Genomic DNA, 12,263 nt, shown 5'->3' on the forward strand with positions numbered 1-12,263 from the left:
GCGGAAACCATGGGGCTCCAGATAGGGACCCTGAACTCTGTAAAAGCTGGCCAGCAGTTGGTCCTCTATCTGGAAGGCACCAGTTCGACTTCTGGCGGCATCATACTTGAACATAGACAGTAGTTCCGCAGCTAGCAAAGGCAGTGTCTAGTAGTAGCTGCTAGGTGATCCATTTCACAATGACTACTGATGTGATGTACCTTTTGCAGCTGGCTGCAAGTGGTGACAGGCAATGCATAGCAGTATTTATGCTGGTTTGATCCACCACAATTTTGCTAAACTATCAGTCTTTGTGCAGGTGAAAGCTGTGGCAACAAGTTACGAACAACAGTTTCCCCCAGATGGAACACTGTTCCTCTGAGATCTACCTCCTGTTGTCCAATGTCGACTTCAGCATGAAACACAGGAAATGTAACCCTAGGACCATGCAGTGCCCCTCACCTTCATGAGACAAAACTTCCATACTTTCCCAGAATCATTTTGTTCCAACCTGAAAATGTAACATCACTGAACCTTGTGATCCACTGCCCCAGTTATACAAGATTTCACCTTTGCTTTGGTTTCCACAGCATCAAAACTTCTGGTAGCATTGTTCAGCTGACATGTTTAACAGTTGATTATTTATCTTCTTCCTTTTTCCCTTACGCCATGTACTTCTGCCCTCTTGCTCCCAGTGTCCCACTGTCCCACTTTCTCACTTTTTTTACACTGTGTTTGGCAACACTCTCTTCAAATATGCCCTGAATGTCCTCAGCGAAAGCACTTCATGTCAACAGAGAGGGCATTTTTTTTTATCCCAGCTTTTGTCAGTGCTGAGGCTGCACTAATAGCGCCAGCCAGGTCCTCTAGAAATTCTGCACTTACGTTCCTTGACACATCAGGTGGCAGTCCCGTAAAGAATGTGTCTAATGCTCTAAATTTCACATCCTGCAAAACGATTCTATCCATCAACTGATAGGTATCGATCTTCCCTATCGTATCTATAGAATTCTTGGTCTCGTTTTACTTCTGTGATACCCCATTTAATTGTTTGCGATAGAATCTGCAGCTGTTCTGCTTTCTATAACACTGTACCAGGCCTTTCATCAAATGACTGCATATTCCTTTGGTCTCCATGGTACATAAAATGTTTTTGCTTCCACCGTCAGGTAAAACTTGATGGTCTGTAACAGCTGTCCATCTGTTCAAAATTGTAGCTCCACAGCTGTCAATAAATTATCCATAAAGCCCAGTATATCCTCTCATGTCTTGTCTATCCCAGCAGTAGCTAAACCTAAGGTGGGAGAGTGAAACTGAACAAGGCCCTATCCTCTGTTACGGCATTCATTGCTTATGTAGTGCTACATTAGACTCGTTCAAAGTATCCAGTTGCTTATTCCAGCCTGCATTATCTGGTATCAACTAAGCAGTTCTGTCAAATATTTGGTCACTTCTTGCGTGGTAAGTGCTCGTGTTTTTGACTCTAGCGTTTTGCAACCTTTATCCAATACACAAGAAAACAACAAGGAAAAAGTGGGTTGATAAGGAGGACACTTAATTGTAACACTGTCATAACTTCTCTTACTATAACTCGATGCCTCCACTCAAAATAAACTACTTGCAGCAATTGAGTCATGTTTCTTGAATCACAAAAGTTGCATATCCCATAACAACTAGGCACAAACTAGGATACATTCCTTCCAAAATTCACTTTACACACCCGTAAATCATCATCTCAGTCTGTCATGCACTCCTCCTGCAAACCAGAACTGGAAATCTGGTAGAAGATGGCCTGCTCTCCAGTGTGAAAAAACCAGGAAACTGTTTTTTCACGCATATCACTGTGGTGATAATGACTCCGTACTTTAGAGCTTCGATGCTTCTCCAAATCTACTTGGCCACTTCTGTCATCAGTTGTAATGGGGTGTCAGGATGGCTGATGAGGTCAGGTACCCCACTACAGGTGGAGATGTGAATGTCAATTACTAGGGTGGCTCGTCATGGAGCCAGGTAACTGTAAGATTACAAATCATAAAAACAGCAATTACATAAATATATTTATTCTGAGCAAAAGATGCAACAGTCGTAGTGTTGCCAGGCAGTGTTCAGCACCTCGAAGGTGGGGGCTGTTATCGGTCAAGAAAAGATGCTCGGCTTAACAAGCTGCTCCATGTGACAGCCAGAGTGCAGCGTCATCCTGTCTAGCAAGTGGCAGCTGAGCCGAGGTTACATGGTCAGCACTCTGGTGAAGTACTGCAATGTCAGATCACCAGTCTGGCAGGAAGCACACTGCCATAACAGACTGTGCAATCTATCGCATTGGCTTGAGTGTCTGTGCAAGTCAGTGGGGAAAGTTCTCAAGCAGTCAAAGTTGAATCAAGGACCCCAGCATAGCATTCATCCATTTCAGGTCGATGACAGGTGTGGACTATAGCCTGATCACAAAGAGAATGAGGCCACCCTAGTTCTGTATTGGCAGAAGTTGGTCGACCTCAGCCTGCTCATCTCATTTGTCTGGCCATCGCAAACTCAGCTATGTAATACAGAATCTTCCACATGTAGCCATTGTGAAGTAATTATTGTGCCATGTTATGTTGTGGCACAAATTAATACATCTGTTGATGAACAATGAAGCAGTTCCTGGCCTATCTCGGGCATTGCCAGATATGTTTTTCACGTCTCGGGAAATTGCAAAAGGAGTGGAGCAAGAAAAATAATTACCGTATAACTCCGCTTTTACGTTCCCAGAATTAATGTTTTCCCATCGTTTATTACATTTTTTATTGGTCCCATCAAATTTCCTATGCCCACAATGTTTTGTGTCAACGTATTTTTAATTTTCCCGCGATTTACGCATTACGAAAGAATGTTTGTGGAGAGAAAATGATGCTAGCATGATGTTGGCCATCCAGTAGTGTTTACAAATATTATGTGGTTAAGTTTCTTGACACCAGGGCACTCTACTCAACGGATCTGAACCGGTAAACATGTAAAAGTTGGAACAATTCATGCCTTATCTCCTGCCACTGTCAGGCTCTACTTGGCATGGTGGCTTATGGGAGTAACTAGGTTCATTCAAAGAAAGATATTATGACCAATCACAACCATTTCCAAACTGTCTCTACTGCACAAACACATTTTCATGATTGTTGTGATCATCGTGACACCTTTGTCGAACCATATTTCGCATGTTTCAGCGTATGGCCACTTGGAGCACTAGTTGACACTGTCATTCACTTTGCAATGCTGAAATGTCTTTAGTTTAAACACAGCGCCAGTTACGTATTTTATTCACACTGAGCAAAATGTGTTTCGAGAATTTATTCTCGTTGTCAAGTGCAGTATTGATGTATGTATTTTTTGTGATATTACACGGACAAACAATGTGAACGATAGTTTGTGAGGCACAGTACCTGATAACCTCAAAAACATGACCACAGTGCAAGAGATGCAGAATAACACATATTTAAACACCACACAAAATACTTATTTACATTTTTGCTCTTGACAATGAGAAAAAATTCTCAAAACGCGTCGTGCTAAGCATGAAAAAATACATAACTAGTGCAGTATTTCATTATTTACATAATGAATGACAGCTGCAGGCTTTCAAAAATATCAATTATGACATATGAAATTGACTCAAACATTCCTTACTTCCCAGACAATTATCAGCTCCAGTTACATTGATGGTTTTTATTAGATAACAAACCTACATTATATAATAAACATGTCCCTGACAAGTCTTTCGATGCCCGTTATGTACATATATCATACATAAAATACAAGGGGGTATCCAATAACTTTTACGGTTTAAAACATTATTTCCCACATTTTACACCTTTTTTTAAGTCCATTGAAAAGTGTAAAAGCAGAGTTTCACTGTAATAATGTTGCTGAGTGGTGCGAGCAGGAGAGGAAAAATAGTGTTTCTCACCCTCTCACTAAGCAATGTGGTTCAGTGGTTATCACATTGGATTTGCATTCGGGAGGACAATCATTCAAATTTGCGTCTGGCCATCCAGAGATATATTTTATGTGATTTAGGTAAATCACTACCCGCAAATGGCAGGGTAGTTTCTTTGCAGGGGTAGGGCCAACTTCCTTTTCGGTCCTTGAAGCAATCAATCTTGTACTCTATCTCTAATGACCTTGATGTCGATAGGATGCTAAACCCTTATCTTCCTTCCTTCCTTCCACCTTTTTTCTCTCAGCCCATGAGATGAACTGTAATGTGCACAGGAACAAGCTTCAGCACAGATAGAAGAGTTTGGACATTTTACAGAGATAATCGTGGAAAGTAACCAGAAACTCCTGGCAAAAAGAGGTAAATTGCAGTTCAAATTTTTCAGTTCAACAGTGCTTTGAAACTGCCTTTCCCCGTGTCTGAATTACCATGTAATCTTAATCATAATCTACATCTACATCTATACTCCGCGAGCCACCTTACGGTGTGTGGCGGAGGGTACTTATTGTACCACTATCTGATCCCCCCTTCCCTGTTCCATTCACGAATTGTGCGTGGGAAGAACGACTGCTTGTAAGTCTCCGTATTTGCTCTAATTTCTCGGATCTTTTCGTTGTGATCATTACGCGAGATATATGTGGGCGGTAGTAATATGTTGCCCATCTCTTCCCGGAATGTGCTCTCTCGTAATTTCGATAATAAACCTCTCCGTATTGCGTAACGCCTTTCTTGAAGTGTCCGCCACCGGAGCTTGTTCAGCATCTCCGTAACGCTCTCGCGCTGACTAAATGTCCCCATGACGAATCGCGCTGCTTTTCACTGGATCATGTCTATCTCTTCTATTAATCCAACCTGGTAAGGGTCCCATACTGATGAGCAGTACTCAAGAATCGGATGAACAAGCGTTTTGTAAGCTACTTCTTTCGTCGATGAGTCATTTTCTTAGAATTCTTCCTATGAATCTCAACCTGGCGCCTGCTTTTCCCACTATTTGTTTCATGTGATCATTCCACTTCAGATCGCTCCGGATAGTAACTCCTAAGTATTTTACGGTCGTTACCGCTTCCAATGATTTACCACCTATGGCATAATCGTACTGGAATGGATTTCTGCCCCTATGTATGCGCATTATATTACATTTATCTACGTTTAGGGAAAGCTGCCAGCTGTCGCACCATGCATTAATCCTCTGCAGGTCTTCCTGGAGTACGTACGAGTCTTCTGATGTTGCTACTTTCTTGTAGACAACCGTGTCATCTGCAAATAGCCTCACGGAGCTACCGATGTTGTCAACTAAGTCATTTATGTATATTGTAAACAATAAAGGTCCTATCACGCTTCCTTGCAGTACTCCCGAAATTACCTCTACATCTGCAGATTTTGAACCGTTAAGAATGACATGTTGTGTTCTTTCTTCTAGGAAATCCTGAATCCAATCACAAACCTGGTTCGATATTCCGTAAGCTCGTATTTTTTTCACTAAACGTAAGTGCGGAACCGTATCAAATGCCTTCCTGAAGTCCAGGAATACGGCATCAATCTGCTCGCCAGTGTCTACGGCACTGTGAATTTCTTGGGCAAATAGGGCGAGCTGAGTTTCACATGATCTCTGTTTGCGGAATCCATGTTGGTTATGATGAAGGAGATTTGTATTATCTAAGAACGTCATAATACGAGAACACAAAACATGTTCCATTATTCTACAACAGATTGACGTAAGCGAAATAGGCCTATAATTATTCGCATCTGATTTATGACCCTTCTTGAAAATGGGAACGACCTGCGCTTTCTTCCAGTCGCTAGGTACTTTACGTTCTTCCAGCGATCTACGATAAATTGCTGATAGAAAGGGGGCAAGTTCTTTAGCATAATCACTGTAGAATCTTAAGGGTATCTTGTCTGGTCCGGATGCTTTTCCGCTACTAAGTGATAGCAGTTGTTTTTCAATTCCGATATCGTTTATTTCAATATTTTCCATTTTGGCGTCCGTGCGACGGCTGAAGTCAGGGACCGTGTTACGATTTTCCGCAGTGAAACAGTTTCGGAACACTGAATTCAGTATTTCTGCCTTTCTTCGGTCGTCCTCTGTTTCGGTGCCATCGTGGTCAACGAGTGACTGAATAGGGGATTTAGATCCGCTTACCGATTTTACATATGACCAAAACTTTTTAGGGTTCTTGTTTAGATTGTTTGCCAATGTTTTATGTTCGAATTCGTTGAATGCTTCTCTCATTGCTCTCTTTACGCTCTTTTTCGCTTCGTTCAGCTTTTCCTTATCAGCTATGATTCGACTACTCTTAAACCTATGATGAAGCTTTCTTTGTTTCCGTAGTACCTTTCGTACATGATTGTTATACCACGGTGGATCTTTCCCCTCGCTTTGGACCTTAGTCGGTACGAACTTATCTAAGGCGTACTGGACGATGTTTCTGAATTTTTTCCATTTTTGTTCCACATCCTCTTCCTCAGAAATGAACTTTTGATGGTGGTCACTCAGATATTCTGCGATTTGTGCCCTATCACTCTTGTTAAGCAAATATATTTTCCTTCCTTTCTTGGCATTTCTTATTACACTTGTAGTCATTGATGCAACCACTGACTTATGATCACTGATACCCTCTTCTACATTCACGGAGTCGAAAAGTTCCGGTCTGTTTGTTGCTATGAGGCCTAAAACGTTAGCTTCACGAGTTGGTTCTCTAACTATCTGCTCGAAGTAATTCTCGGACAAGGCAGTCAGGATAATGTCACAAGAGTCTCTGTCCCTGGCTCCAGTTCTGATTGTGTGACTATCCCATTCTAGACCTGGTAGATTGAAGTGTCCCCCTATTACAATAGTATGATCACGAAACTTCTTCACGGCGTTCTGCGGGTTCTCTCTGAGGCGCTCAACTACTACGGTTGCTGATGCAGGTGGTCTATAGAAGCATCCGACTATCATATCTGACCCACCTTTGATACTTAGCTTAACCCAGATTATTTCACATTCGCATTCGCTAATAACTTCACTGGATATTATTGAATTCTTTACTGCTATAAATACTCCTCCACCATTGGCGTTTATCCTATCCTTGCGGTATATATTCCATTCTGTGTCTAGGATTTCGTTACTGTTCACTTCCGGTTTTAACCAACTTTCCGTTCCTAATACTATATGCGCACTATTTCCTTCAATAAGAGATACTAATTCAGGAACCTTGCCCTGGATACTCCTGCAGTTTACCAATATTACGTTAACTTTTCCTGTTTTTGGTCTCTGAGGATGGACGTTCTTTATCAACGATGATAATGTCCTCTCTGGTAAGCCGTCAGGTATTTTATCGTTTCGCCCAAGGGGGGGGTCCCTCTAACCTAAAAAACCCCCGTGTGCACGCCACACGTACTCTGCTACCCTAGTAGCTGCTTCCGGTGTGTAGTGCACGCCTGACCTGTCTAGGGGGGCCCTACAGTTCTCCACCCAATAACGGAGGTCGATGAATTTGCAACCATTATAGTCGCAGAGTCGTCTGAGCCTCTGGTTTAGACCCTCCACACGGCTCCAAACCAGAGGACCGCGATCGACTCTGGGCACTATGCTGCAGATATTAAGCTCAGCTTGCACTCCGCGTGCGATGCTGGTTGTCTTGTGTGTGTAAAAGCACTGTTATTGATTGTAGGAATTCCTTGCACTATTTCCCTTACAGGGAGACGTTTTGAAACCACGTATGTCACTGTTGTGTAGGTTAGGGTCCCAGGCATTATCACACCTTGCAATTGTTTACCCTGATGGGCCTCAATTTATGAATAATCAGCAAACAATAATTTCCTGTGATTCACTACATGACCAAAGTTGCAGTAGTGACAACATTTATTGAATCCCCTCTGTAGCATAGTGGATAAGTTATTTAGCTGGTATGCCAAAGGTAGTTGTAAGAATTCCAACCATGTGACATTGTAGATCTAGATTATCCACACCTACTCTGAAGGAAATAAAGAAACAGACAATAAAGCTAAAGAGGAAATTAAGTCCAAGAGGAAATGGAATCCCGGCAAAAGTCATTCAAGCTGGAGGGGAGAGGCTTCACAAGAGAATTCATCAACTAATCAAGAGGATATCGATTGTGGAGCTGATCCCAGAAAATTGGAAGACAGTAGTCACCTGCCCAATACACAAAAAGGCAAAAAAATGGACTGCGCCAACTACATATTAATTGCCCTCCTGAATGTCTGCTATAAGATCTCGTCCAACTGTACATATGGTAGAATCCAACTATTTGCGCAAGAAATGACTGACAAACGTCGTGAAGGTTTCAGAAAGTGCTGTTCAACTTCAGACAAAGTCTGTGTACTGTGACAGCTCACTGTGAAGATGTGGGAATATGGCATGAGACCTTCACGTGCTCTTCATAGATTTTAAGAACATATATGGCTGCATTCACTGGGAGAGCCAGATGAAGTGCCTAGCAGAGTTCGTATTACCCAAGAAACTTGTCAGCTTAATGAGAGTCTGTTTCACTGTTTAAGAAGGCAGAGTGAAACTTGGGAACCAAGTCACATAGAGCTTTAATGTAAACACAGTGTTGAGACAAGGAGATGGGGCATCACCAATATTGTTCAACCTGGTGCTCAAAAAGGTAATTAGGGAGGCTTTCCATAAGAATTTTGAAATGATCCAGGCAGATGGTGAGAAAATAGCACATCTTCCATTTGGCTACAACATGATCCTGTTGCCCAGATCTGAGCAAGAATTTATGTGGATGAGTAACAGCGTGGAGACGGTGGCAAGCATGCTCTCTCTCTCTGTTTAAGAATGAATCAAAGACTGAGTAATTTGTGATGAGCAGGACACATGCCTATTCAAGAGCCCCACTCCAGCTACTGGTAATAGGAACTAATACTACAAAAGGTTCATAATTTTAAATATCTGGTGGTAACCTTTATAGAGCATGGATTGTGTCGGGCAGAAATCAAAGGAAGGATCCAAGCCATAAACCAATCATACTTTAAACTGAGTCAGCTGTTAATCATGCAGACTCTCAAGGAATTTCTGACTCCAGCTGTACGAAACAATTATCCAGCCTGTGGAGCTATGTGGTCATGGAAAAATCTTAAATAACCATTTTGTGCTTGAGTCAAAAGTGTCAAGAAAGATCTATGGTCTGGTACAAGATGACATCTCTAGGGCAAGGAGGATCTGACATAATTGTGAGCTGGATGGTATCTATAACAGACCAAATATTGTAGGTCTGATGAGAACCAAAAGGCTTATATGGGGAGGGTGGCATATTGTTCATTGTTCGGATGGATAAACACCAATGATCTTTGAAATCCATGAATTTTACCCCCACCCTCATGAAAGAAGACCATGCGGCAGACCAAAGAAAGGTGGAAAGACTTGCTGCAGAAGATGGAAGGACTTGCTGCAGATCAGCATAGAGGGCGACTATGGATGGAAAGCAGGAAATAGAACCCAGTGGAAAAGAGCCATGTAGTTGTCTGCAGTCCTCTGGACCTGAATACATAAAGTTAAGTAAGAAAGTAGGTAAAAGTTCCATCGCATGTCAATATTTTTGCCTATTTATAGAAATGACAATCATCATGAGAACTGATGTGGAATTGGTAGCAACAAGCAGGATTATTCAACATGAAACTGTAAATTTTGATTTCACAAATCCTTTAAGCATTAGTTATGCTCCTGTCCCAGGTTTCACTTGCATAGATGCACAATAAACAGCAGTTAACAGGTGGTACGGCAGCCAGCGGGTGACACTGTCATCATTGAGTAGAACATGAATTGATATGTGAGTGCAAGTGTCGTGCCTGCACTGTGTAACGTACGAGCAGCCTGTCCCCCCCCCCCCATCTCCACCCCCCCCCCCCCCTCTGCCACCCGTCCTCCGTCCTGCCTGTGCCTCGCCCCTTGGCAGCCCATGTGCTGGAAGTCGGTAAGCAAAGCTTGATTCCTTAACCCCCCACACCCACCTCTGCTCTTTTCCTTGTGAACAGATTACATCTTGTAACTGACTGCAGGGGGTAACAGACTCTGCATAGCTGGAACAGGCAGTATTTCTGCCTGTTCAGTCCACCATTGTTTCCCCACGCACAACAAGGAAGTAGCTCGTTGTTGATCATTGACGTGTTGAAATCTAGGTCGCCGGGCTACAGGCTGCTTCTGCGGTATCAACTGGGTTACCACTCTGGCATTCTTGCTGTGCTGTCACAGTTATCTGCAGCATCGTGCAAAAGAATGCTGTGCTAGTGTGCACCTTCTTCCCTCCTATAAGGCTTCTTGCATCAGCCCATGGTGACATTTTTGTGCTGACCTAGCCATGTGTTTTCAACACCCAAGTGAGAGAAGCCATGGCGCAGTAGTGCAGATGTCTGCAAAGCTGTCAAGTTGGTCTATTTCAATGGGTACCACAAATTACAGGATTTTATGACACAAATGAAGAGGCTCATCACAGCTTTAATAGTGTTGTATTGAAGCACAATCTCTAGTCACCAGAAAGAGTTATATTACATATTAGGCCACGTCTGTTGTGGGATTTCTTCGGATGCCTAAAACTGGAGATGTTACCTATTTTACAAAATTAAATGTCACACATGACCCCCAAATTAGTGCAGTGGTATATTTTGCAAATATTCATCTGTTGAACATATCAAAAACTACTAAGTTCATATCGGTGTCATAAAAATATATCATACTTTAAGCATAAATATGGAATTATTAATCCTGTTTTCAGTGTATCACATTTACTAATGTCTGGGCAAAATGTTGCCCTGGAGTGTGTTCCATCTGTAGTTTCCCCATATGTGGATAACATCGATGAATGTTAAACTGTCACTTCCTTTCTTTTTTTTCCCTTGATTGCTCTCTTACAGCCTTGTATTGTTGGTTGTGAAGACTGCTGAAGCATTAGCTGTTGACGTAGTAATCAGATTCACGTAATACTAAGAAGAAGAACAAGAACAAGAAGAAGAAGAAAAGAAAGGAATGAATTTTAGAGTTTAACATCATGCAGAAATGATTAGAGATAGGACAGTAAGAAACATCAGTTCATTAATACTTCTCATTTCTTTCAGGTTGGATCCCACAAAGTGAAGATGTCACGAGGATTTGAAGCATCTGCACCTGTTTTTGATAGGCATATGAAAATGATGAAACAGCGTTATGGGAACCAGTGCATTGTCAATTTGCTTGGATCTAGTCTCATTGGAAGTAAAGAAGGAGAAGCTATTTTGAGCCAGCTGTTCCAGGTAGTTTTCATTGACCTTCCGTGAAAGTAGCACCAATTGTAAATATTACTCAAAAGTTAATTTTTGTAAACCAATGAGAACATTTAGTATTTTCTACATTTTTTAATATTACATATAATTTGTATTTTGCTACCCTGAAAATCTAAGCAACTGCAGCTGGTGCATAGTTAAAATTGATTCATATATTGTGCCAGTTACTAAATAGTTCAATCATATGAATGCAGACCACTGCACTATATGTTTGTGCTGTAATAATGCACTTATGCAATTTGTCTTTCAGGTGTAGTTAGTTTTGAGACAGGTTAATATACAAGGTCTGTTCAAAAAATTCTGGAAATTTGTCCACAAAATTTTTGTAGGCTTACTGTTTACTTATTGTGCATGATCTTCTTCAAAATATTCTCCTCCACAATTGATTCATGGTTCCCAACGCCGTTTCCACTTTCAGAAGCAGTCTTGGTATGCCTCATGCTGGACCTATTGTTGCAAATCTTCATCCATTCAATGGGGTTTTCAACTTTGGAAATAAAAAAAAAAAAGTCTGCATGGCCAGGTCTGGGAGTACGGAGAATGAGGCAGCACAGTGATTTCAATTTTTGTACAATTATCACACACCAACAGAGTTGAATGTGTGGGTGCATTATCGTGATGCAAGAGCCATGAATTGTCTTGCCATATTTCAGGCCATTTCCTTCTCATTTTCTTGCAGGCGTTGCAACACGTCCCAACAGTACCGTTGATTAACAGTTTGTCCCTGTGGCACAAATTCATGATGAACTAATCCTTCAAAGCCAAGGAAAACTTATCAGCATGGCTTTGACGTTTGACCTGATTCGGTGAGCTTTTTTTGGTCCTGAAGACCCTTTTCCAACCCATTGTGAAGACTGAACCTTGGTCTCAACATCATTATCGTAGACCCACTTCTTATCACCAGTTATGATTCTCATAAGAAACGTTGCGCAATCCAAAAGCTCTTCACAGATTGTGAGGCAAAGGTCTTTCTGGTCTTAACTGATGAGCCGTGGGACGAATTTGGCGGCAACACGATGCATTCCAAGATGCTGTGTCAGGATTTCATAAC

General features: G+C 41.8%; 1 protein-coding gene across 1 annotated transcript in view; it reads left to right on the top strand.

Annotated features, from left to right (window-relative positions):
- The window catches only part of LOC124722915 (synaptojanin-1), a 138,333-nt gene that overhangs the window by 16,789 nt on the left and 109,281 nt on the right, over window positions 1-12,263 (top strand). Inside the window, exon 6 of the mRNA XM_047248066.1 lies at window positions 11,009-11,182. Coding sequence (XP_047104022.1) covers window positions 11,009-11,182 — 174 coding nt within the window. The remainder of the gene's footprint in view (window positions 1-11,008; window positions 11,183-12,263) is intronic.

Source organism: Schistocerca piceifrons, chromosome X (assembly GCF_021461385.2).
Source record: "Schistocerca piceifrons isolate TAMUIC-IGC-003096 chromosome X, iqSchPice1.1, whole genome shotgun sequence".
In the NCBI taxonomy this organism is placed as follows: Eukaryota; Metazoa; Arthropoda; class Insecta; order Orthoptera; family Acrididae; genus Schistocerca; species Schistocerca piceifrons.